The following is a 26,835-nucleotide window of genomic DNA, read 5'->3' as shown; positions in this document are numbered from 1 at the left end:
TGAGAGAGTGGTAGGTTGGATAAAATCAATTTGCCATTCAAGTATGGCAAATTGTGATCATGATCATTATGATCATGAATGAGATTATTATTAGTGAAGAGTGGCTGAAAAGCCAATTGCTTAGCTGCTCTATCACATATGTGTGTGTGTATGTGTGTGTATACATATATGTCCATTGTCATTTCCACTAGTTTTGCAGTGGTGGCTACTGCCATAATGCAACTGTGGTGGGGTAACCTCTAGCAATGGAATCAAATTGTAGACTGTAATAGCCACCTGGTCTTTGTTGTCCTCCAAGTTTCTGTGTGAAGACCCTGAAAGTATTCACAGATATTTCATGTACAAGAAGAGAAAAATTGAAAGGGGAAGGAAGGGGACATATTTAGAGAGAGAGAGAAAGGAAAAAGAGAGAAAAATCGAAACTGTAATTAGGGGATCCTAAAGTTGGTGTGTTTATTAATGACTTTTTAAATTTTGTGATCACTTTCTTGCCATCTTCTGACAGCTGAAAAGTGTCAGGCTCTGATGCCATTAGATATTAGTATAAAGATTGAGCTAATAAAGAAAAATGGAGTATCTAGGTTCTGCAATAACCATAAAGTCCAAGAAATCACCTCAATTATTTCTTATTGGTTGGGGTAGGAAAAGCTAAAAATACCTCCTTTCTTTTGGGGTCTATGGTAAGCCCCTTTGATGACAGATGACATCATACATCTAAATATTTAACTGATGGTTGACTCAATTGCAACTTTTCTTTGGAGGCCTTGTTGCCAGTGCTAGCCAAGTGTTTTAGGGAAAGGATGCTGTATTCAAGACAGGCTTGATAAAAATTGGAGCAGACGAGCAATTCATCAACATAATGTAATAAAGTAGATTCATAAGCAAATTATAAAAGCTGTAAATTAGCATGTAAAATTTGAGAAAAGTAAGTGGGAGACTCAGTGAACATCTGTGGCATCATGGTCTATGTGTGTGGTGGTTATGTTTATGTTTCAACTTGGCTATGCCTGGTTGAGAGGCTGGGCATCTGGATGTAGTAGTCCCCATGATGAGACTGGTAATCAGCACCATGGTGCAACCTACTGTGAGCAGCTGAGTAGCTGCCTTAGGGATGTGGTCTGCTTCCTGTATAAAAGGAGCAGCTTTGAAAATGGTCTCCAGCTTATGGTACACTTGCACTCTGCCTGTAGCCATGTCATTGTTCAGCAGCCTTCCATGCTCTGCCAACCTTGGGACTTTCAATGGACTTGAATTAATGGCCTGCCATGTGGTTTGGTAACATCAGGACTATGCCTTTTTACTTGAAAACCTTGGCCTTGTCAGCCTCAGCAGCCAGCAGCTGTCTGAGTGAAGAAAAGCCTCTAGCTCCAGTGGGCCAGAAGCAGGAGGCAGAGCTGGACACCAAGGTTAAGGGGTTTTCACCCAGCCCATAGAGCCTAGAACTTTGAACTTGGACTTAAAGCCTCCAAATTTTAAGAATAAACTCCTGTTTGTTGAAGCCATCCCATTTGTGGTATATTTTCTGTCAGAGTGGCACAGAGGTAACCAGAACAATGTGTACTTTTGATCTCCCCAGGTAAAGACAAACAGGTCTCGACTATTAGGATGGACAGGGATGCTGAAAAATGCATTGCACATGTCAACCACTATAAAGTGATTGATGCCTGAGGAACACTGAAACCAAACCAAACCCACTGCCATCTAGTTGATTCCAACTCATAGTGACTCCCCATGTGGTTTGTTGTTGTTGTTGTTGTTATTTGCCATTGAGTCGGCCCCGACTCATAGCGACCCCTCCTTGGGTTTCCGAGGCAGTATTACTACGGAAGTAGGATTGCCCAACCTTCCTTCCAAGGAGTGGCTGGTGGGTTTGAACCGTCAGCCTTCTGGTTAGCAGTCAAGTGCCTTAGGCACTATGCTACCAGAGCTCCTGTGGTTTACAAGGCTGTAAATCTTTACAAAAGTAGATTGCCTCATCTTCCTCCCATGGAGCAGCTGGTGGGGTTGAACTGCCAACCTTCTGGTTAGCAGTCAAATGCCTTACCCACTATACCACCAAAACTCCTGAGAGAACCTCAGAAAATAGTAAATGTGGATAAGGAACCATGGGGAATCTAGGAATCATAGTACAATTAATAGCATGTAAATTCTGGATAAACCTTCAGCCTTGATTGTCTGGCTTCTTAACAGGAAAAACAGGGGTATTGTAAAGGCTAGTGCATGGAATAATTAAACTTTTAGCAAGGAAATCCTGGGATGATAGGACCAAGTCCTTCTTTGGCCTCCTTTTTCAAAGGGTATTGGGAAATTTTGGGCAGAGGTTTGGAGGTATTAATTTGAATCTTTACCGGTGCTGCTGACAACATGTAGCCCACATCTGTAGACGCAGTGGCTAATAGGCAATATATGAGTAGGAGAGGTGGAAGAACTGCATTCAGGAAGGGATACGTTCAATGCCTGCAGATAGCAAAAATTTTCTTCTTTTGAAGTTTCCTCCATTTCTTAGTAATTATCAGGGAGTCCTAATAGCATTTCTCTTTGTTTACTGAATTATATGTGACAGAATTCTCTTCCTAGCAGATTAAGTGGAGTTTCACTGCTGAGTAAAAAGGGTACAAGTCCACTATGGGGCCAAAAGATATGGGGACAGATTTGAAATGGACTAAGGTTTGTCTTGATTGGCAACACCCATAGCTTCAGAGATTTTCATTTTCTGGGTCAGGGTCTTCGGTAAACATGTGATTCGAAGCTGACAGGCTGGCACTAGTGCCAATGAAAAATTTACAAAGTTTTCCGTTAACTTGAATTGCAGTGTACTCTTGGGAATTTAAGGCCACCATTGGAAAAGCCCCTGTTTTATCTCTGGAGCCCCTTCATTCTGTTTTTTTCTTGAGTGGTACTGGAGGTTGCCCACTTTGTTCTTTACTTTCTTACAGTCCTTTTTAAAATGCCCAGGTGTTTTACAGTAACAAATTCCTGGTTTAGTGTCCTCTGGCTTAGTGCTTGCATAAGTCTTACATTTATTATAAATAGAGGACTGTAGGATCTCTGGTAGCATAGTGCCTAAGGCATCTGACTGCTAACCAGAAGGCTGGCAGTCAAACCCAACAGCCACTCCTTGGAAGGAAGGTTGGGCAATCTACTTCCATGGTGATACGGAAACCCAAGAAGGAGCTGCTATGACTCAGATCCAACTCGATGGCAGTGAGTTTGGTTTTTGGTTTGGTAGTTGTTATAATTGCAAGACCATTCATTTATTCAGTTTATTTTGATTCTTTAGTTCTATATTCAATTTTTTAAAAAAATTGTTTTAAAGTTTGTACTTGTTCATGGCTTACCTAGGCTAAGTCTGTAATTGGGGCTGTTTCCCAGTCCAGCCTGTGGTGTCTGACTAATTCAGCCAATTTGGGGTAGAGACCATTTACAAAAATGGAGTTGAAGGCAATTTCAGCTCATGTTGAGACCTGAATGTTCAGTAAAGATTTTTGTTAGATGGTCTTAATAATTATAAACAGTTTCATCTTTTTCTTGTTGGCAATTTTGGACTTTTTTTCCAATCTATCCTCCTGGGAAAAACCTTGGCTTATAGCATCTAGGAGAGATTTTGGAACATTCTTGGCTTGATTTATTAATTCCTAAAACACTCCTATTTTCTTTCAGGAAAATTACAATCAGCTTCTTTCATCCACAGTCGGGCTTCCCCTGTTCTTACTACCACCATATTAATTCACTGGTATAAGTCAGACAGTCCTGGTTCATACATTTTGGGTAGCATTTTAAATTCATTTCTAAATTTTTGAGGGTGTTCTCATGGAGCAGGAAATTCATTTACAATTGTGCAAAGTCCGGCTTTGGGCCAAGGGGAGAAAGTGATCTGAGCAGATTTGTGTGGTTCCTCCTGCTATTTGATTTTAAAGGGCATCTCAATAGCACAAACTGGATTATTAAGAGGTTTAAGGGGAAAAGGTTGAAAGGAAATTCATTGGAAAGGGGAGTTCCAAGAGTGTAAATAAAAGGATAAGAAGGCAATTGAGGGTACAAGGGAGAGGCAGCTGGAAGAGGAGCAGAGGGAAAAGGAGCAGGTGGAGGAGAAGCAAGCAAAGCAGCAGCAGACACCTGACATTCTAATTCCTTCTGTTGTTCAGTTAATTTAGAAATAGTATCTTGCATGGAAGCCATTCTGGTTCTTTACAGCCTTTTGGAAGATTCCATACACCAATCAAATTGCAGCTGCTTAATGTGGGATCTTTTTATTTTAATTTTCTACATAGAAAGGATAATTTACTGAGGCCATTGATTTTCTAAGCTGTCTTTAGTAAAGTCATGCCAACATTCAAGGAATAAGCAGGTATATGGATCCAAACTGTTTGTTCATATAAGTGGCTGGGGTGCCTGCAGGCAGCCCCACTGAATCTTTAGTGCTGGCATTTCCCATTTTACTAAAACAGTGAACTGTACATGCTAGAAAAAAAAAGTTTGAATATATACTAAACCTTAATATACATCAAAACTTTAATGTGCACTGAAACTTGAATATGCACTTAAGAAAACATGAGTTCAAATTTGTTCGCTGAAACCTGTGGCTTTCCCCAGACCAGAGTCTTATTGGGGATTTGCCACTAGATGTCAGCCTCACCAAATTTATTCTGGTAGTGAACTGGTCAAAAAAAAAAAAAAAAAAAATTCAGAGTAAACTGAAAAATGAAAGAAGTCTAACAATAAATCTTGGAAAAAACAAAACAAAACAAAACTGAACATAAGGAAATAGAGTTCAATTTGAGAGGTTCCTCGCTCATCTGTGGTCCCCTGAGATATGTGGAAGCTGAGATCTCAAAGGGCTTGTGCTGTACCAGGTCCATTTCCTTGATCCTCAGGGGGCCACCACTGGTGGTGTGCCTTTGAATCCCACTTCTGACACCAAGAAATGTCTAAGAGGAGTACTCTGGTAAAGTAAAAGTAAAGAGATTGAAGGTTCAAAAACAGGTTGAGCTGAGGAAGATGCTTAAGTTAACAAAGTGAAAGCAAGTGCTTCCAGAAAACCAAAGGTGAGCAAGTACGTTTATATGGCAAAATCAGGAACTAACTATATTTGTGATTGGTGTTCCGAGATTTAGGGAAGTGAAAAGTGGGATTTCAAAGTGGGGAATTAAGAGGGATTTGTACATATTATAAGTAGACTACAGGATTTGTTTCATTTTTAAATTGCAGGAGTATGTGACTACAGGGGCATACAAAATATTACAAGGCACTTTTTTTTTTTTTTTTTTTAATTCTGTTAAAATGCTTCCTTGGGTAAAACATTTCCTGAAGGTCTGCTTGTATAGGAGTCTGATAAGGTTGTTTTGAGGGTCTGCTTTGTGTAGGAGATTGATAAGGCTATGTGTGTCAAGACCCCCTCAAGGATGTTCTATGGACTTATTTCTTTAGCTTGACCAGGGAGATAAGGTTGTTTGTGTCAAGACCACCTTTGGGGATGGTTTTTTCACATTCTTTCCTATAGGTTTAAGTCTATTTAAAGGTTAATGGTTGTTAGAGGTGTAAGCAGACATTAAGATGGAGTCTGGACTGAGACCTAGGTGGTGGTGGTTGTTGTTAGGTGCCGTTGAGTCATCTCCAATTCATAGTGACCCTGTGTACAGCAGAATGAAACACTGCCCAGTCCTGTGCCATCCTCACAATCCCAACTATACCTGAGCCCATCACTGCAGCCACCATGTCAATCCATCTTGTTGAGGGCCTTCCCCTCTTTCATTGACCCTCCGCCTTACCAAGCATGACATCCCTCTCCAGAGAATGGTCCCTTCTGACAACATGACCAAAGTAGATGAGACAAACTATGGCCATTCTAGCTTCCAAGGAGCATTCTGGCTGCACTTCTTCCAGGACAGATTTGTTAGTTCTTTTAGCAGTCTATGGTACTTTCAGCATACTTCACCAACACCACAACTCAGAAGCATCAACTCTTCTTCAGTCTTCCTTATTCATTGTCCAGCCCTCACACGCATATGAGGTGACTGAAAATACCACGGCTTGGGTCAGGTGCATCTTAGCCTTCAAGGAGACATCTTTGCTCTTCAGCACTTGAAAGAGGTCTTTTGCAACAGATTTGCCCAATGCAATATGTCTTTTGATGCCCTGACTGCTGCTTCTATTGGCGTTGATTGTAGATCCAAGCAATATGAAGTCTTTGACAACTTCAATCTTTTCCCCATCTATCGTAATGCTGCTTATTGATCTAGTTGTGAGGATTTTTGTTTTCTTTATATTGAGGCATAATTCATACTCAAGACCACAGTCTTTAATCTTCATCAGTAAGTGCTGCAAGTCATCCTCACTTTCAGCAAGCAAAGCTGTGTTGTCTGCGTATCTCAGGTTGTTAATGAGCCTTCCCCCAGTCCTAATGCCACATTCTTCTTCATACAGTCCAGCTTCTCAGAATATATGCTCAGCATACAGATTGAATAAGTATGGTGAAAGGATACAACCCTGATGTACCCCCTTCCTGGTTTTAAACCATTCTTCTCAATGTTATTCACAATTTGTTATGATTCACACAATCAAATGCCTTTGCTTAGTCAATAAAACACAAGTAAACATCTTTTTGATATCCCCTGCTTTGAGCCAAAATCCATCTGACATTAGCTATGATATCCCTCACACCACATCCCCTTCTGAATCCAGCTTACATTTCTGGAAGTCCTCTGGCTATATACTGCTGCAACCATTTTTGAATTATCTTCAGTGAGATTTTATTTGTGTGTGATATCAGTGATCCAAAAAAATAAATAAATAAAACAAACAAACTCAAACACCTCACTCACTCCCATGGAGTCAAATCTGACTCCTTGGGTTTCCAAGGCAGTATCTCTATGGAAGTATATTGCCCAATCTTCCTTCCGAGGAGTGGGCTGGTGGGTTTGAACCACCAGCCTTCTGGTTAGTTGTCATACGCCTTCGGCACTATGCCACCAGAACTCCTGATATCAATGATATTCAGTAAGTTCCACATTCTGTGGGATCACCTTTCTTTGGAATGGGTACAAACACAGATCCCTTCCAGTCAGTTGGCCAGGTAGCTGTCTTCCAAATCTCCTGGCATAGCCAAGGGAGTGCCTCCAGTGCAGCATCTGTTTGTTGAAACATCTCAATGAGAATTCTGTCAATTCTGGAGCCATTTTTTTTTTTTTTTTTTTTACCAATTCCTTCAGTGCAGCTACGATTTCTTCCTTTAATACCATTGGTTATTGATCATATGCCACCTCCTGAAACGGATAATCATTGTTCTGGTTACCTAGTGCTGTTCTCACAAGAACATACCACAAATGGGATGGCCTTAACAAGCAGAAGTTTATTCTCTCACAGTTTAGAGGCTTTAAGTCCAAGTCCAAAGTGCCAGTCTCTAGGGGATGGGTGAAAAGCCCCTCAACCTTGGGGTCTAGCTCTGCCTCCTGCTCCTGGCCCACTGGAGCTACAGGTGTTTCTTCACTCAGACAGCTGCTAGCTGCAGAGGCTGACAAACCCAAGGTTGACAAATAAAAAGGCACAGTCCCGATGTTACTAAACCACATGGCAGGCCATTAATTTAAGTCCATTGTTAAGTCCCAAGGTTGGCAGAGCATGGCAGGCTGCTGAACAACACGGCTACATGCAGGGTCCAAGCATGCCATAAACTAGAGAGCATTCTCAAAGCTTCTCCTTATATACAAGAAGCAGACCATATCCCAAAGGCAGCTACTCAGCTGCTTGTGGTAGATCTCACCATGGAGCTGATTGCCAGTCTCATCATGGGGAATAACTACCACCAGCTGCCCAGACACTCAACCAAACCCAGCCAAGTTGACACACAAACTGAACTACCACAATCATTTATCAATTCTTTTTGGCATAGTGACTCTGTGCATTCCATCTTCTTTTGATGTTTCCTGCATCGTTCAACATATTGGAATCTTTCAATATTGCAATTCAAGGCTTAAATTTTTTCCTCAGTTCTTTCACCTTGAGAAATGCCGAGTGTGTTCTTCCCTTCTGGTTTTCCAACTCCATGTCTTTGCACATTTCATTATAGTAACTGACTTTTTTCTTCTCCAGCTGCTCTTTGAAATCTTCTGTTCAGCTCTTTTATCCTGTCAATTCTTCCATCCGCTTTAGCTACCCTCTGTTCAAGGGCAAGTTTCAGAGTCTCTTCTGACATCCATTTTGGTCTTTTTTTCCTTTCCTATCTTTTTAATGACTTCTTGCTTTCTTCATGGATGACATTCTTGATGTCATCCCACAATTCCAGGTTAGTGCCTCAATTTTAGGGCCCTTGCATATATATATATATATATTTTTTTTTTTTTTGACTTCGCACATGGTGACAGATTGTATTTTGCAAAAATAGGCACACTGATACATATCCCATTCCACATACTGTGATGTGTGACATTCCTCCATTAAGAAGTGGAGTTTATGTTCCCTGTCCTTGAAACTGGGCAGATCTTTGTAACTGCTTTGATCAGCACAATGTGGTGGAAGAGACATGGTGGAACTCCCAAGATTAGGTCATAAAAGGCAATATGCTTCTTCCTGGTGTTGCTTTCTCTGTCTCTCTCTCGACACTTACCCTTGGAACTCAAATCACCATGTTATGAGGAGCTCAAGCCACACAGCAAGGCCACATGTGGGCATTCTGGTAACAGGTTTCTAGTCAATAGCCAATCTCAACTGCCAGACATGTGAATGAACAAGCTTTATGGTTATTCCGCCTTCCAGCCCCAGCCACTATGCAGCAGAGATGACCTATCACCACTCTGACCTATCTGAATTCTCCCATGAGAGATGATAAATGACTATTTTTTGGAGAAATTTCTTACACATTTGGAGCAACTGAAACACACTTATTGTCCCATGTTATGCTTCTAAAAGTTTATACCAATTTGTGATGCTACTGGCTGCAGAAGGATATGAAAGATTCACCATAATCTCACAAACACTGGGGCTAGTCTGTCTGGGGACACCTATCCTACACTCTCTGAATGTTGTCTCCACCTTCTAAATTGTACATTCCTTGAGGGCATACATTACTGCATTCTTGTTCATCATTCTTAGTATAGGGCACTGTTCATAGCAGGCACTCAGTAGATACTTATGTATTTTTGGAAAGTGGTGGTGCCACAGTTAAAGTGCTCAGCTGCCAGTGGATTGGTGGTTTGAACCCATTAGCCACTCCACAGGAGAAAGATGTTGCAGTCTGCTTCCATAAATATTTACAGCTTTGGAAACCCTACAGGGAAGCTCTACTCTGTCTCATAGGGCTGCTATGAGTCAGAATCAACTCAATGGCAAGTTTTTTTGGTTTATACATAACTAGGGGGTGCATCTCTGAGATTGTCCTGGCCAAGAGACACAGCCTATGACCATGGAATAGACTGAGGCTATCTGGGCCTCTGCATTATAGAAAGCAGACTCCAGACAAGCTGCTCAGAAAACACATCCTTTAATTCATACATGCTTGGAGAAAACTCTACAGGGTCTCAGGAATAGGATCATGGCATCCTGGGAGCAGGACATAGCATTCACAGCCCTCATACCTCCCTCCACCCCAGTAGAGCTCCAGCTGTGAAGGCCTGCAAAATACCAAAAATACCAACAATTGTGCATCATGAAAAATTACCTAGATGGCTGTTTACCCCTTTGTACCCTTTACTATTGAATTAATTTTCATGTAGCCCAAACAATGAAAAATGCACAGGCACAGTTATAGATGAAACTGTGCTCCTTAAAAAGATATGTTTAAGTCCTAACCTCTGCAGTTTGTTGTACTGTGCTGGCTTGCATGTTGTCATGAAGCTGGAGGCTATGACACTGATATTTCAAGTACCAGTAAGGTCACCGTGGTGGATAGATTTCAATGGGGCTTCTAGACTAAGACAGATTGGGAAGAAGGAAGGGGCCATCCACTTCTCAAAGAACTGACCAGTGACAACCAGCTGCAATGCTTGTTGGAAGTGAGAATGGCCAGACTTCGTCTTGCTTACTTTGGTCATGCTGTCAGAAGAGACCATTCCTTGGAGAAGGATATCATACTTGCTAAGTGGAAGGTCAGAGAAAAAGGGGAAGACCCTCCATGGGATGGATTGACACAGTGGCTGCAACGACGGGCTCAAGTATAGCACGAACTGTGGGCATGGTGCACAACTGGGCAGTGTTTCATTCTGTTGTACATGGGTCACTATGAGTTGGAGCTGACTCAACGGCACCTACCACCACCACTTTGTAGGCTTTTGTTCCAACAGCCCTGGGAAACTCAGGCCCTTTGGCCTTTCCTTCTAGGCTACAACTGCCAGTTTCTCACATTCCCCCAGCCAGAGAGCTCGCCAAGATCTCCAACAGGGAAGGCACACTTACCCTAAATGCCAGCCCAAAAAAGGAAAAAGGTTTTTCAAGTGAATACTGACTATGTAGGAGGGGTCGCTATGAGTCGGGTCCAACTTGATGGCACATAACAACAACTGACTATGTAACCCAACTGCTAATTCAACAAATACTGTACTTACCAAGCATCTAACATGTACCTGCCCTCAAGGAACTCAAGGTCTTAGGAAACTCCACTTTTGATAGGCTTTCCATTGCTGAGGCCTGCAGTTTCCTCAATCACTTACTCTAGCATTGCCTCCTCCCCTCCCTATCACTGACCCTGCCAGGGCAGGGGCCGGAAAGGGCCAGTCAAAGACAGCTGCAGATTGGCAAAGACCAAGAGAAACCTTGGGGGTGCTGAGGGAGGAGTATGTGTGAGGAAATGGGGATGTTAGCAGGAAAAAGTACCAACTTAGGGAGACTTCTCTGGCTACACAGACTGTCTAAAAGGATGTGGATTGTACCTCCAAGTTTCATCCAAGGCACTTGGCCCAAATGGAAGTTAACCACTTAACTCCAGGAATTTTCAAAAAATGGCACCTACAAAGAGTTTAAAGAGTGTTTCACTGGAAGCAGTGTTGTACTGAATGTGTTTTTACAAGTGGTTTACTAACTTGAGATGGAAGCCATCTAACACCTTCTTGAGTCACCAGGTTTGGGGTCTGGTGGCTTTACTTCACACTTCCTTCTGCCAAGTCCTTCTTTTAGCCTGACTCCTTAGTCCTCTTCTTCATGCTGGCCAGTACGTAATTCCCGCTCCCCTGCAGAACACAGGGGCCTTTCTTTGGAGTTGGAGTTTGGTAAGCTGATGCCTAAATTCTGGGCCAAAACCATCCCAGAGCGGCTCTCCTCTGAGCACCACGTTTGAGGAAGTCACGCCTCGCTGCTGCTCCTGAGAACACACATTTGGCCCCCTACCAAGCAGATGACCATATTCTGACTTCTCCTGTGGGATGCAGCTCAAGAAAATGGACTCTGCTTCTGGTTATTTTTCCTTCTAGTTTAGAACGAGGTGAGGAAGGAGACTGTTCTCTTGGTACAAAAAAGCGCTCAGCCTTCAGGACGAAGGGCAGTGTGTCTCAACCTGGGAGACAGGCCTGGTGGGCCAGGAGGGAGAAGAGCACACAGCTGGGCCAGGGGGGCAGGGAAGGGTACAACTGTCAGGGCCTGACGTGTGAGCCAAGAATGGGAAATGCCCCGGGGCCACTTGCTAGTTTGACAGTATGTTATTTTCGAAGACTTTCTAAAGCCATTTTTCCTTCACCTAACAGCACTGTCACCAGTTATTTGAGTTTCTCAATCAGCTGAGGTTGGAAGTATATTTATCTTATCATCAGAAACCACAGTGGAAGTGACTTGCCTGTCAATTAGGGACATAGCTCTCTCAGTCGGCTTCAGTTTATTTGGCTTGGGGGCATGGATGGATTCACTTGGCTCTTTATCTCCAGCCATAGCCACACCTGGGAACCTGGGAACGCATGCAGCACAGGAACCAGCTAAGCCACTGACACCCACCCAGCTGCAGGGGCTCCTCCTCCCTGCCCTGGAGGAGGACCGGCCTCCCCAGAATCCATGACCTACCCCACCCAGGATCAGTACAGCTCACTCAGCCTGTAACTACTGGTGGACTGTGCAGGGAGCAAATCTGAGATGTGGTTCAGAGTGCATGCCCAGTAGTCCTGCATGTAGCCCAGTGAGACAGGGTGACGCCACCAGGGCTCAAGGAGCATGTGCAAACCCTTTCTCCTAGGAACTCTGGTGGCATAGTGCTAAGGCATCTGACTGCTAACCAGAAGGCTGACAGTTCAAACCCACCAGCCACTCCTCAGAAGGAAGATTGGGCAATCTACTTCCGTAGTGATACTGCCTCGGAAACCCAAGGAGGGGTCACTATGGGTCGAACTGACTCCACAGCAGTGACTTTGGTTTTTGTTTTCTCCTAGGTGGGTAAAGCCCCCCCCCCCCATCCTCCCAGAAGTTCTCGTGCTAGACCTAGCCCTCCGCTGCTTACCCTCAAGGACTCTGGTGAAGCCAGTCAGGGGTAGCTGCGACTGAAGCCACTTGGGGGATGGGTGGGCCAGCCAGCCTCTCCCAGGGCCCGATTAAGTGGTGGCCCTGTGGCAGGTACCGCTGCCTATGAATGCAGTAGTCACACTCCCAGGTCACAAGGAAGTCCTCAAGAGTTGACTACCTTGTTTTCCTGCCACCTTTACTCTTCAAGCAGTCCCTGCTGCAGCTGCCCAGGCCTAAGCAGAAAGGGAGCCAGTGGAACTAGCAGCTCAGATGTCCTCTGTGATTGTCATTACTTTGTTACTGTTGTTGGGTGCCCTCAAGTTATTTCTGATTCATAAACCCAAACCCTAATCCAAACCCAAACCCAAACCCACTGGTACTGAAGTCAAAGTCAATTCTAACTCATAGCAACCCTATAGGACAGAGTAGGACTGCTACAGAGGGTTTCCAAAGCTGTAAATCTTTACAGCGGCAGACTACCTCATCTTCCCACGGAGCAGCTGGTGGGTTTGAACTGCTGACCTTTTGGTTAGCAGCCAATGCTTTACCCACAGTGCCACCAGAGCTCCTTTTCTGACTCAGAGCCACCCTAACAACCGATCTTATATACCACACATGAAACGCTGCCCAGTCCTGCACCATCCTCACAATGTTCGAGCCACTGTTGTAGTCACTGTGTCACACCATCTTGTTGAGGGTCTTCCTCTTTTTTGCTGACCCTTTACTAAGCAAGATGTCGTTCTCCAGAGACTGATTCCTTCTGATAACGTGTCCAAAGTACGTGAGATGATGTCTTGCCATCCTGGCTTCCAAGGAGCATTCTGGCTGTAGTTATTCAAAGCCGATGTGTTTGTTCTTCTGGCAGTCCACGGTACATTCAGTATTCTTCACCAATGCCGTAACTTAAAGCCATCAATTCTTCTTTGGTCTTTCTTATTCATTGCTCAGCTTTTACACACACAAGGTAACTGAAAATACCATGGCTTGGGTTTGAATGCCTTAGCCTTCAAAGTGACATCTTTGCTTTTTTACACTTTAAAGAGGTCTTTGGCAGCAGATTTGCCCAATGGAATATGTCGTTTGATTTCATGATTTTAGTCATCAAGTCTTCCTGAAGAACAGGACAAAATCAAATCAGTTCTTTTGTGAGGATGAGACAAAATGTGAGGAACCACTGCAAGGGGCCACAAGTCACTTGTGAATTCATTCTAGTGGCTGCTAAGCACCAAAGTGATGGCACAGACCTCATCACTCCAGGGTGTACCGCCTTCCAGCTGGAGCACTCAGGACCTGCTCCAAATGGCAGGTTTAATTAGAGCAAAGTCTCCAGGCCTGGGCATGCTGTTCAGTGGGAGGGGGTGTCCCCAGAGAGCGATCAGGATGAGCAGCAGGCAGCAAGCAGAGAGCCCAGCAAGCAGGGAGCAGCCTGTGCGGGCTAGAGCCAAGAACTGGGGGGATGAGGCCAGGCTGGGCCAGATTGTGGAGGGCTTTAAATGTCAGGCTAAGGAATTCGTCAGGGGAATGAAACCATCAAACAGGTGTTGCAGGAAGATGAATTTGAAGTGAATGTGTAGGATGAATTGGAAAGCCTGGGAGCATGAAACAATTAGGAGGCTGTGAGATTAATTGGGCCGGTGCAGTAGTCCTGTGTGAGTTGATAAGGGTGTAAATGAGAGTGGTGGTGACAGGAATGGAGAGGGACAGCTGCAAGAGACATTGTAAAGAAAGAATGGATGACGCTTGCTGACTGATTGGACTGGGGACCCAGGGAGCTCAAGGAATCAGAGATGACACCAGAGTTTTGAGCGTGGGCAACTGGTAGCACAATGAGCAGAAAAAGGCGTGCGGGAAGAAGGAGCTGTTCAGCAGATGTGGACTCAGTTTCAGACGGATAGTTTGCAGGATGCAAGAGGAAATGTCTGACTGGCAACTGGAATGGACCACCAAGGCCCGGGAGAGAAGCCACAGTCAGTGATGCACTGGGACTCAAATGCAGAGAGGGGCTATGTGGAGCCAGGCAGTGGACTCGATCTCTAAGGAGCAGCATATCCAGTGACTCAGAGGACCAGAGAGCAGTCACTTAGCAGCACCCACATCTAAAGGATTTCTATGGCAAAGCTCAGTGTAGAAGTGGCACCCTACATGCAGGATGTCATCACTGTTAAAACACCAGTTTAAAGTATGTACGTATTAGTGTGAGAAAGCCAAGCAACATAGCTTTTCTATGTCTCAGTAGGAACTAAATGAGAATTTAAATACTTCAGTATGCCCTTAAAATACACCTAGCTTAAGAGGGGAAAAACTGATAAATGATACATGAACATAAATCTAGACGATAAATATATTTGATCCCACCAAGGATAAATCAAGCAATGAAAAGAAAAACTTGTGACAAATAGCCTATAAATGATATTTAATAAGAGAAAAGTAGGCATAACATAGGAGCTCTGGCAGTGAAGTGGTAAAGCACTCAGCTGGTAACCACGAAGTTGGAGGTTCGAAGCCCCCCAGTTGCTCCATGGGAGAAAGATGATGCAGTCTACTTCTGTAAAGATTTACAGCCTTGGAAACCCTATGGGGCAGTTCTCTGTCCTGTAGGGTCACTGTAAGTCAGAATTAACTTGGTGGCAGTGGGTTTGGTTTTGTTTTGGGCAGGTACAATATGCTCATTTCAACACAGGGACCAAAAGATCTACTGTATCTGCAGTGCACAACCATCCTGAAGTGCACAAATTCACCAAAGTATTTTTTTTAAAAGCTACATAACTTATTTAAGTACAAGTTAATGCAAACATTCATAAAGAAAAGTTACTCTAGGAAAGCTACTCAGAGTATAGTAACCCACACTGGACTTAGTATGCAAACAAACATTTTTTTTTTCTTTTCCCAGCACATACTCCTACTGTTTTTACATATACATTTACTATATTTTGTATATTTTTGATAGCTAGCTTTGAATTAGGAGCTCTGGTGGCATAGTGCCTAAGGCATCTGACTGCTAACCAGAAGGCTGGTGGTTCAAACCCGCTAGCCACTCTTCAGAAGGAAGGTTGGGCAATCTACTTCCATAGTGATACTACCTTGGACACCCAAGGAGGGGGTCACTATGAGGGATCCAACTCAACAGCAGTGAGTTTATATTTACCATGTTTAATTGATACTTTCTTCTAAAATATCATAACAAATATATTTAACATTCATAAAAAACAGTTAAAAGACAGGAAGTCATAACATCTTCCTTCCCTTTGGATATCTGACTTATAAAAAACAGGAACAACTTTTTGAAAATCAGAATTTACAAATGATGCAAAATGGGATGCCAATAGAAGGCTGACACAGAGTTATTGAGAAGATGCTGGTTTTATGTACAGTTGCTAGCCTCAGAGCTGCTACCCAGACATACAGATGGGGAGCCAAGCAAAACTGACACCCTTGCTAACTCCTCACTCTGGACACTCTACATATATCCAACAATCTGAGATAGGACATCACTGTGTTCTTAAAGAGAAACACTATTAAAGTAACTGAATAGTGACAGGGAGTTGTTCAAGCTAAAACAGTGAACACTTTCCTTGCTGTCCTCAGAGCCAAACAAATAAATTCGACCAGCTCAACTGAATCCATTAATGCCAACATGCACACCCTTTAACAGTATCTAAAAATATATCACTTAGCAGTTAATCTCATTTCCTTGCAGACAAACCTTGGGCTGACTGTCAGAAGACTGGGGAAATAAAGAGATACAAATATGAAATAAGTAATTTGCCTTTCTCTTTTTGGTATTTACACTAAATGACATGACTGGAACATTCTGTGGTAGAAGCAGCCATGTAAGGCTACAGAAAAGAACTTTCATTTAATTAAGGAAGACAGATGCTGCTGTTGGTCAACAAAATCTGAAATGTGATCTAAAATCGAAGGTAGTATGGCTTGGTGAGGCGTGTATAGGACGTATTTCTACAATCAAGTTTCATAATAGCTCATTTTTTGTAAAATCTAAGAGTCTGTAACATACACCCAGAAGAGGCGGTTACTAAGAGACGCTTAGATTCAACAACTTCTTGTTCAACTAAAAATCCAAATGTGTGGAACTACTAAATGACCCACTACTCGCCAAAAATCCACAAAATATTCACACCGGATAGTCCAAGATTAACTCTCCTATAAAAAGAAAAAAAAAAAAAGTTTTAATGGAACTGATTGCAAAGCATTTAAAGTTTTTCCTAATAACTAAAACAAGACTTTACAAGGATTATGTTTGATGACGTTTAATGCTATTCTGCAATGAATTGTGTTACACAGGTTTATTAAATGAATTCTCCTAACAGAAATTACTACCTTGACTAACACTGTGCTTAAGACCCAAATTCAGAATAAATGGGTTTATGGAGTGGACTTTAACAACTATTACACCAGATAACAGAGAGTGCAGACAAAACAAATTTTAGTGAGAAGGTTGAAGTGCAAATTAAATGTACCAAGTGGAGGCCATCGAGATGCTCTCTCTCTTAAGAGAATGTAGCCTAACTCATCTGAATTAGTGGTTCACAAATTATTAGGGATGCTTTAATGAATCTATGAGTGTGTCATTACTGTATCTTAAACCAAAGGACACCGAGTATGCCAAATAAACAATTTACTTCTATTCTAGACAGGAGCATAATGTACTGAAAGCGTGGGAGGAAGAGAAGAGGACTAGGGAGAGAGATTACTTAACAAAGCGAATCCGCAGACAGTGCTCCAACCTGAAGAAACAAAAGAGCACGTATCTGTTGTTTGGAACAAGGAAGTGACTATTAGAAGGAAAACACTTAAAGTGGTTGCTTCTGGGAAGTGAAGTGGGGAATACAGACAACTGCCATTTTTTTGTCATGAAGTGTGGGCACTATATGGCTTTTTAAACTGCATATTACCTTTGATGAAATAGTAAAAATATAGACATATTACCAAATATACTTCAAAAAGGTTAACTGTTTTCCTCATTTCTTCACACTGACCAGCACTATGTATCAACTTTGGTTTGACAGAGTGCTTTGATCTGTGCTGGTTTACAAGAGGTTAAGCAACTGTCTATATTTACTGGCCATCTGCACAAAACTTTTTAGTGAATTGCCTATTCATGACTTAGCCCATTTTTCTATGTACTTTCTTTTGTAATTAATTTATGTGTTCTTTATACATGACAGATATTAACCTGTGTTTGCTATATAAGTTGCAACTATTTGTTATTTAGCTTTAAACTTTAGTTATAGTGTCTTTCGCTGAACAGAGCATTTAAATTACTGTGCAATCAATTCTGTCTAGATTTTCCCTTTTTTGGAAGTAAAACATTCATCTCATTCCAGTAAACGTATAAATATCTGGCACTGCTCTGATAATGTATTTGGATCAATGTGCTGCTTTATGGGCAGGATTCCAAATGGACCATATTTGAACCATTCATTTATTTCCTTTAAATTACAGACTAGTAGTTTTTAACCATTTGATTGTTTTATTTTAGGATGTATTAAAAAGATTAATCAGTAATATTAAAAAGATTAATAACTTCAAAGTTTTTGGTTTAGTTAAAAAAAAAAAAAAAAAAACCCACCACCAAATAAAGAACGTTATTGTGTTTAGTCAAAAACGTTCGTTTCCCTGTTTCCCACATACAAGCTGCTCACGAGGAGGCGACAAGCACTTCACACACTGCCTCAATTCTTTTTGGCCTCTGAATAACTGACACCCCCTCCTCAGTACTTTTAAACCTTCTCCATTTTTACTCATATGACAAATTGTTTATGGCAATGGACACAAGCTTCATACTATCGTGGTAAATCATTAATGCATCAAAATATCAATTTGGATCTAGAGAGGAAAAGATGTATTTTCAATTAAAATTTAAAAATTGGTTGTTCATTCAAAATGTTTCTAAATTAATTTTTCACTTCAAAATGGCCTGTCAGAAACACTGATAAGTGAACAATTACAAACAATATTGTATAGATAACTATGTTTTTCTCAAGGTATACATGCCCATGCTTATAAATATTCCTAGAAATTTTACAAAAAAATCTGTATTTGTACTGACATGGAAAAATGTCTAAGATAAACCAAAACATTCAAAAGCAGGTTATCGAGTAATCCATTTTGTTACATCTTTGTTTAAAAAAGCAAAAACAACTTATTCCCAGGACCAGTCTGGAAACATCCTCCTACCAGTGTTACCATTTGGTGTCGTGAGGAGGGAAGGCTGAGGGGAGTATGTGCTTTCTAGTTTACACACTGATGTACTACTGCTGTATTCTGATAGTGAGCGTGCGTTATTTCTTTTTCATGTATTATTTTTGTAATCGAAAATAAAAAGTACCATGTTAGTTTAGGTATCACAAAAATGAGTTTCCTATTTTCCTTGCATTAAAATAAAGTGTGACAGAAAATACAAACGTTTACAAAATTCTGTTCATTTGTTTGAATCTTTGTGTCTACTATGTGGAAGGACAATAGCTTTGCTTTCTCTAGAGCGGTGCTTGTCCAAGAGCAATAGAATGTGAGTCACAACGCAAGCCATGTGAGTCATTTTAAATTTTCTAGAAGAGATGTAAAAAATTAATAAAAATAAAAAATTATTTTAATTAATACAGTCAATTCCCATCATTTGTGGTAGCAGGGTGCTATGAAATCTCTGAAAATAATGAATTAGCAAGTACTGAACAGCTGCTCTTGGGGAACACAGGGTTAAGTTCCTACGGGTCTCTGGTGACAACATTTTCATCAACTAATCAATACAGAACCTTGGTTTATACGTGTTTCTATTTAAAGACTTATCTAAAATACATTGCTCCTCATTAAGATTGAACTCACATCAACAGCAATGCAAGTCGGGCCTGGACCAAGGCTCCCTAACACACCTATTTCCACCATGAGGTGCAACACAGCTTCTTGCCCCACAACACTAGGCAGCGCTTCAGCACTCTGCTTGGGAGGTGCTTCTTGTTTTTAATTTTTATTGTGATTTGGGTGAAAATTATGCTTTGGGGATGTTAAACAGTGGAATCACCAACAAAAGCACAGAAATGTGAAAAACCTGGCACTAAATAGACTCCAAAAGGCCATCTGTTTACAGCACGAGAGCTGACACATGAAGGGGCCTTTGTTCGACCTCAGCTGGAATGTGCCAGTAAGGTGTCACAAGTTTTTTGTCATTCTGCGCATACCCACAGATGACTAAAGCACCCTGAGCATCAATTTTGGGGTTACGGATAAATTTTAGTGATTAAGTGAATTTGCAAAGGTGGAATCCGTGAATAATGAGGATCAATGTATATTTCATTTAATGCAATACAAAGTATCATTCCAATGTGCAGACAACAGATAAAATTATTGAAGAGATAGATAGTTCATATTCTTTTTTTCTTACCAGGTCTTCAGAGTCTGGTACATATATTTATACTTACTGAGCATCTCAATTTGGACGAGCCATTTTTCAAGTGCTCAGCGCCACATGTGGCTAATGGCTCCTGCACAGCACCCAACAGTTTTAAAGCACGTATAACCTCGCAATTATAAAACTGACAAGAGGCACAGCATATCAGAGCTGGGAGTGACTATAGACATTTTCTATTCCAAGCCTTTTGCCCTTCCATTTTGTCACCTAACGTTACTTAGGGAGGGCACAGCAGAAACCAGAACCCAAGTCTTCAGACTCCTGTGCATAACCAGACTGAAACTGGAGTCCAATTTTTTAAAAATATTATTTGATACAATAAAGTTTAGGATAATAAAAAAATAACAATATAGCACTTTTGAATTGGTTATAACAATATTTGAGCTTCATTACTGAGTATTTATAGAGTTAAGGGAATAAATAATTTTGGGTGGCTGTCTTTTCCAACCCAGTTAACAATACCGAAAACAGGGACCAGCTCACTCTGGAAGTGTGAACATTTTGCAGAAGGTCATGTGCCTGGAAGACAAAGGCTGCAAAAATTGACACGTATTTCTTCTTACTTTCAAGTGGCAAGAGCCTGACATGTATCTATCTCAGAGTTGCTCCTCTGGGCAACACAATTTTAAAGGCAATGATGTGATCCAAATGCCTTTTTACCAATAGGGCAATGGAGGTTCTGAGGGGCTGATGGACTTGCCCAAGGTCACGGAGCTAGTTGGTTGCAGGGTGAAGCTGGTACTAGAAGTCATACTTCTTTTGTTACTCAGACCACAAGTCTTTTCAGTATATGATGTTGCCTTCTGAAAATCTTAACAAAGGAAGAAAAAGAGTAAACAAATGAAGTACTTGTAGCTTTAAAGCATAACACTTACCCAAGCATTCCTGACTCTTTGGTCTTTATGATGTAGAGGAACATTAACAATGTATGAAACATATTATTTCTGCCCTGGAATAAAGACAAAAAAAATGGTAAGATTTACACCAAACTAAAGCAAAGGTTCAATCTGGTAGGTAAATGCAGAGCCTACTAATTCACATTCTACTAACTCAGAATCTAGATAATTCTGATTACAGAATTACCTGTGCTAGGGAGTGGGAATACTGTGGTGAATAAGATGTAACAGATCCATGTAATCAAAGACCTTCCAATCTATCAGGAAGGGCAGGCAGTAAAGCAGGGTTACAGTAAGCTGTGATGACTGTCAGGAGAGGAGGGGCAAAGGTACTGTGTGGATACAGAAGGGAGGAGGGATGGGGCAGGTATGTGTCTCCCCAAGAGCCTTTTAAGTTGAGGTATGAAAGATGAGAAGCAGATGATCACATTGAGGGGTTTCATACATGGACAACAGCATTCATGACGGCCCAGAAAGAAGAGAAAGGGCTCTAGCAGCACAATGGTTAAGTGCTCAGCTGCTAACCAAAAGGTTGGTGGTTTGAACCCACCAGCCACTCCAAGTGAGAAAGACCTGGTAATCTCCTCTACTCAAGATTACAGTCAAGAAAACCCTATGGGGCAGCTCTACTCTCACATGGGGTCACTATGAATCACAACCAACTGGACAGCAAGTGGCTTTGGTTTTGGAGAAGTGGGCTATTCTGAGCGTGGCAGCCTTTATAACATGCACATACGCTTCCTCCATAAAATTATACAGAATTGCTGGTCTGTAAAAATAGCTCCTAATTCAGCTTTTCAATTTATTAACTTTCTACCTGTTCACTCTAATTTAGTCCTTCTACTCAAGAATCTGAGGATGTAAGTGTTTATTTAAACAGGAATGTCAATGGATCAAAATATTTATACACTTACAAAGTTACAATGCTAAACTTGAAAAAAATGAAATTAATATCCCCTATTTGGAGTCAGAAGGAGCTCTGGTGGCATAGTGCCTAAGGCACTTGGTTGCTAACCAGAAGGTGGTGGTTCAAACCCACCAGGTGCTCCACAGAAAAACGATGGGGCAATCTATATCTGTAAAGTTTTACCATCTCAGAAAGCCAGTGGGGGTTGCTATGAGTAGAAATCGACTCGATGGCAGTGAATTTGGTTTTTGGTTTTTACTGGGAATCAGAGAATGAAATTTATGATTACAGCCAATATAAAATGTCTTGGTAAAGACTGGAGTGACAAAAAAAATTAAAGAGGTCATCAATAGAAACAATGTTTGCAGTTGAGAGTGAAATATTTGGACAGACATGTAAACTGGCATAATGACCTTTTTAGAAAGTAATTTGATAATATACGTATTTTAAAAGCTTTGAAAATACTGTGAACTAGAATTCCACTTTTGGAACTCTGGACTAAAGAAATGATCTAAAATACAGGCAGCTTCATGCATAAAGATGAATATTCAGCAGTATTTAGAAATTTAGAATAGCAAAGAATTAAAAACACCCAAAATGCCCAGTAGGGGAATGGCTGAATAAATTATGTTCTAATCTTAAGATGAAGTTTTTAATGGTCATTAGAAAGTATTTTTATGAAGACTTTTAAAGGCATGGAAAATTACGTCAGAAAGTTAGAAAGACCAAAATGAAATTTATCAAAAAGAACTACACCAAAATGACAACTGTAGTTGCCTGTGTGTAATGTAATGAGTGATTTTTCTTTTTTCTTTATACTTTCCAAATTAAGTATATATTACTTTAATAGTTTTAAAAAACAATATACAAGGAACACATTTTCTCTAATTTAAAAAGTTTAACTTTTCCATAAACAAGAGAATCTAATTTTAAAAAATTATCAAAGCAAGTCATCTATGACATCCTCTAATACTAACTTCTGCCTAGAGAAGTACCTTCGGCAGACTGTAGACATGACGCTGGTAGATTAGCTCATAGTGGGGAGGATTCACAGCACTCTGGTAAATGCAAAATACATTCTCATTTGTAACATCTGTAACGGAAATAGTGTACATTAAAATACAAAACATACCCTTATCTATTGCTGGTAAGAATGCAAAACAGGAACCAGGTTTGCTAGTCCAATAGAGCCTAGTGGAACCACTGAGACTACAGCCCCTAGCTGCCCTTCAGGTCTGGAATTGAACATACACCTGTGGTTTCCAGCCAAACAAAGTACAGGCATGTGAGTTAAACATTTACCTCAAGTAGACACAAACCCTGGAGAGAACAATCATGGGAGAAGGAAGGGCTGCTTATGCACAGGGAGACAGCTCTGGGGGCAGGAGAGTATGGAGGGAAGAGGTAACTATGGGGAGGAAGTGGGAGGGGAGCTGTTGCATTGTGTTGCATGGTCAATGACATGAGACAAAGTGTATGTGAACTGCTGTATAGAAATGAATTTGCTCTGTAAATCTTCACCCAAATCACAATACATTAAAAAAAAAAAAAAAAGAATGCAAAACAGTACAGTTGCTGTGGAAAACTGTATGGTGGTTCCTCAAAATCTAACAACAGGGCTACCATATAACCAGCAATTCCACTCCTAGGTACATACTCAAAAGATCTGAAAGCAGAGAGTCAAAAAGAGACCTACACACCAATGTTCACTGCAGCACTCTTCACAAAGCCAAAAGGTAGCAACCATGTAAATGCCCATCAATAAATGAATGAATAAACAAAATGGCACCTACATGCAATAGACTGCTACTCAGTTAGTAGGAGAAATGAAGTCTTGAAATAGGCCACAGTATGGATGGAGCTTGAAGACATTATGCTGAGCAGAATAAGCCAATCACAAAAGGACAAATACTATATGACTTCACTTAATCAAAGAAACCAAAGATTATTAGTGGTTAGAAGGGGTTGGAGAGAGAGGTGAATGGTGATGGAAAAATGGTACTGATTAAGGGCATAGTTACACAGTTAATTACTGTAATTGCTGTCATTAAGTTGCACACCTGTAGAAAATGGAATTGGTCAAAGTCGTGTGACAAATACATTTATAATGACCAAAAAAAGAAAAAGAAAAAAAAAGTAGCTGCTGAGGCTGCGTTGTCGTCGTTGTTGTTATGTGCTGTCGAGTCCGACCTGACTCATAGCGACCCCTCCTTGGGTTTCGAAGGCAGTATCACTACAGAAGTAGATTGCCCAACCTTCTTTCTGAGGAGTGGCTGGTGGGTTTGAACCGCCAGCGTTCTGGTTAGCAGTCAAGTGCCTTAGGCACTATGCTACCACAGCTCCTTATGTACAATCAAATACCTCATGGGATTTGGTTTCTTGGTTTAGAGTCACTGTGTCATGGGACATCCTATATTTGGCCCCGTATCATGTTTAGTGCTTCTGTTCTACCTCCTAGTTTGCTGCATAGTACCTGGGGTCTTAAAAGCTTCCAACTGGCCATTCAAGGCACCATTGTTCTCTGTTCACCTGGAACAACAGAGGAAATGGAGTCAGGAATAGGGGAGGATATGGACTGTGTGGCTAATTGCCTCTTTTGCCATAAGACCAGAACTGGATGGTGCCTGGCTACCATACTGAACATTTTGATTGAAGATTCCATAGAAGAATCTTGATCAAAGGAGGAAAATACAGAAAAGAATTTCAAATTCTCATGAACTCCAGACTTTCTGGACCCATGGAGGCTGGATGAACCCCTGAAACTACTGAACTGAGATAATGTTTAAACGTTGAATCAAAATATCCCCTGAAGTCATCTTAAAATGGAACAGTAGTTTAGCTTACCTAGTAAAGAGTGTTGGCCTGGAGCATCCTGCTCTTTTAAGAACTATCTATATGGGATCAAACTGACAACAGCAACTCAAAAGATTAGATAGGAACCTTAGGGGACAATGTGTTTGTTAATGAGGGAAGATTTATAAAAGGAGGGAGAGAGAGGTTGCACAACTCGAAGAATGAAGAATGTAGTCAATGGCACTCAATTATCATGGAGAAACTGTTGAAATGGTGTATGTTTTACTGTGTATATTCTCAATAGTAACCAAACAAATAAAATTTACAGAAAAATAAAGGATAAAACAAAAACACTCAAAATATTTCATGTGAAGATCTTAACTCATTCTCTTAGGAGAAATTTATACCTGGTTTATTTGGTGTCTGAACAAAGTGCTGAGAAGTGAACGTTTTTCCATCAGGGTACTTCGGATGTGGTGGTAATCTGGAATCAAGGTAGGTGCAGAATACATGCATGATGATCTAAAGATTAGGAAACAATTTTTCGAAGTCAGCACAGAAATCTAACATAGATGAAACCCTTTTAAAACATCTGTATTCATAATGACTACTCCAAATTAAAAATTTTCTCTCAAAACAAAATTGGCAAAATGCTTCTACGTGTTTATAAGGTGAAATCTATAGAATAAAAGTACTAAAACATAATTCAGATAGCATACCTATTCTTTTAATCTAGAGTATTATTTCCTATAAGGATTAGAGATTTATTAATTGGAATCTTTTCCCCCTCTTAAATCTTAAAGGCAGTCAGTGTATTTAAGAGGTAAGACTAGGCTTAACTCAAACGATCCACTGAACGATTCAAATAGATACATTTGCCATCAGATTAGTGTATGCTTTCATAGGAAGGTTTCCTTCTCAAACTGAAAATCAAGTATAAAACTTTTTCAAACTGAGAAGGAAAAGCTGAAACACTGCAGCCACAGAATTACCAGTATGTATGTGTTAAACGCCACTTCTAGCCCCTAAGTATTAGAGATCTCCATTTTTTTTTCTACAGCAACCCTAAAAAAGCAGGACATCACTAGTTTTCCATTAACTGCACATCACACCAATGGAATTAATTAACAGCAAAGCCAAGATAAAATATACATAAACCAACTTTAAACATGTTAAATAGAATAAAGTAAAAGTAGGGACTCACTGCAGAGTCTGTGGGCAGGTCTGTATCCCACTTGCGTCCTTTGAAGTCTCCACCTCTGTTCCATCTAAAGGAGCTCATACAGCCTCCCTGAGAGAGCTCTGGGGCAGCAAAGGGGATGGTACAAAACAGGGCAAGAGATCACAACAAGGGAAGCCTATCATCCTCAAAACATCAAAATCATCAAGACATCCGACCCGTAAAGAAATGCGAGATACAGAAGATCAAGTCAAACATGACCATGAAAAAAGAACCAGATAAATCCAAAATGTGGGACAAGACTATTCTGGATTCTTCAAATGTCAAGTGGGAAAGAAAACTACTATTCTACAACTGTTCTAGAAAAAAAAACTAAAAAGATAAAACAACACAACAAAATGCGTGAACCCGGACTATTTCCTGGTTAGAAAACACAGGCTGTGTAACATTCTTTGGACAACTGGGAAATCTGAATATGAATTGTGTATCAGATGACATTACAGAATTACTGCTAGTTTTCATGATATAATAAATAAATTGTGCTTATGTGGGACAACATTCTCAATTTTAGGAAATGCTAAAAGGAATGATGGCTGCAGCTTACTTTCAGATATTACAGCAGAAAAAGAATGAATAAATTATAAAAAGCAAAAAATAAGTTATAAACAGATACGTGTGTATGTATATGGAAAGAAAATCAAATGTTAGAATTGTTTACAAGGCAGGCACAGTGTTCATAGTTATTCCTTTAAACTCTTTTGTGGATTTTATATATAATAATTCTTAATGTACTTCGTCTGAGGAGCCTTGGTGGTGCAATGGCTAAGTGTCTGGCTGCTAACCACAACGTTGGTAGTTCAGACCCACCAGTAGCTCTACAGGAGAAAAGACCTGGTGATCCATTCTCATGAAAATTACAGCCTAAGAAACCCTATGGGGCAGTTCTACTCTGCCCTATAGGGTTAATATGAGTTGGAATCAACCCGATGGCACATAACAGCATGCTTTGTTCACATATTGTTTTGGTTCTCCAGTGCTGCTCTAACAGAAAATACTACAGGTGGATGGCTTTAACAGGATTTATTCTCTCACAGTTTAGGAGGCTAGAAGTCCAAGTTCAAAGTGCCAGCGCTAGGGGCTGGGTGAAGGCCCCTCAACCTTGGGTTTCAGCTCTGTTTCTTGCTCCCGGCCCACTAAAGCTGAAGGTGTCTCTTAAGTCAAACAG

General features: G+C 40.9%; 1 protein-coding gene across 1 annotated transcript in view; it reads right to left on the bottom strand.

Annotated features, from left to right (window-relative positions):
• Positions 1-16,514: 16,514 nt before the first annotated feature.
• TMEM209 (transmembrane protein 209) overlaps positions 16,515-26,835 on the bottom strand; it is a 26,521-nt gene continuing 16,200 nt past the window's right edge. Inside the window, exons 10-14 of the mRNA XM_007955397.1 lie at positions 25,635-25,732; positions 24,838-24,952; positions 22,633-22,730; positions 20,710-20,783; positions 16,515-16,569 (exon numbers count right to left, since the gene is read on the bottom strand). Coding sequence (XP_007953588.1) covers positions 16,515-16,569; positions 20,710-20,783; positions 22,633-22,730; positions 24,838-24,952; positions 25,635-25,732 — 440 coding nt within the window. The remainder of the gene's footprint in view (positions 16,570-20,709; positions 20,784-22,632; positions 22,731-24,837; positions 24,953-25,634; positions 25,733-26,835) is intronic.

This window comes from Orycteropus afer, unplaced genomic scaffold (genome assembly GCF_000298275.1).
Source record: "Orycteropus afer afer isolate SDZICR_OR568_19922 unplaced genomic scaffold, OryAfe1.0 scaffold00501, whole genome shotgun sequence".
NCBI lineage: Eukaryota > Metazoa > Chordata > Mammalia > Tubulidentata > Orycteropodidae > Orycteropus > Orycteropus afer.
This window is presented reverse-complemented; position numbering and strand designations above follow the sequence as displayed.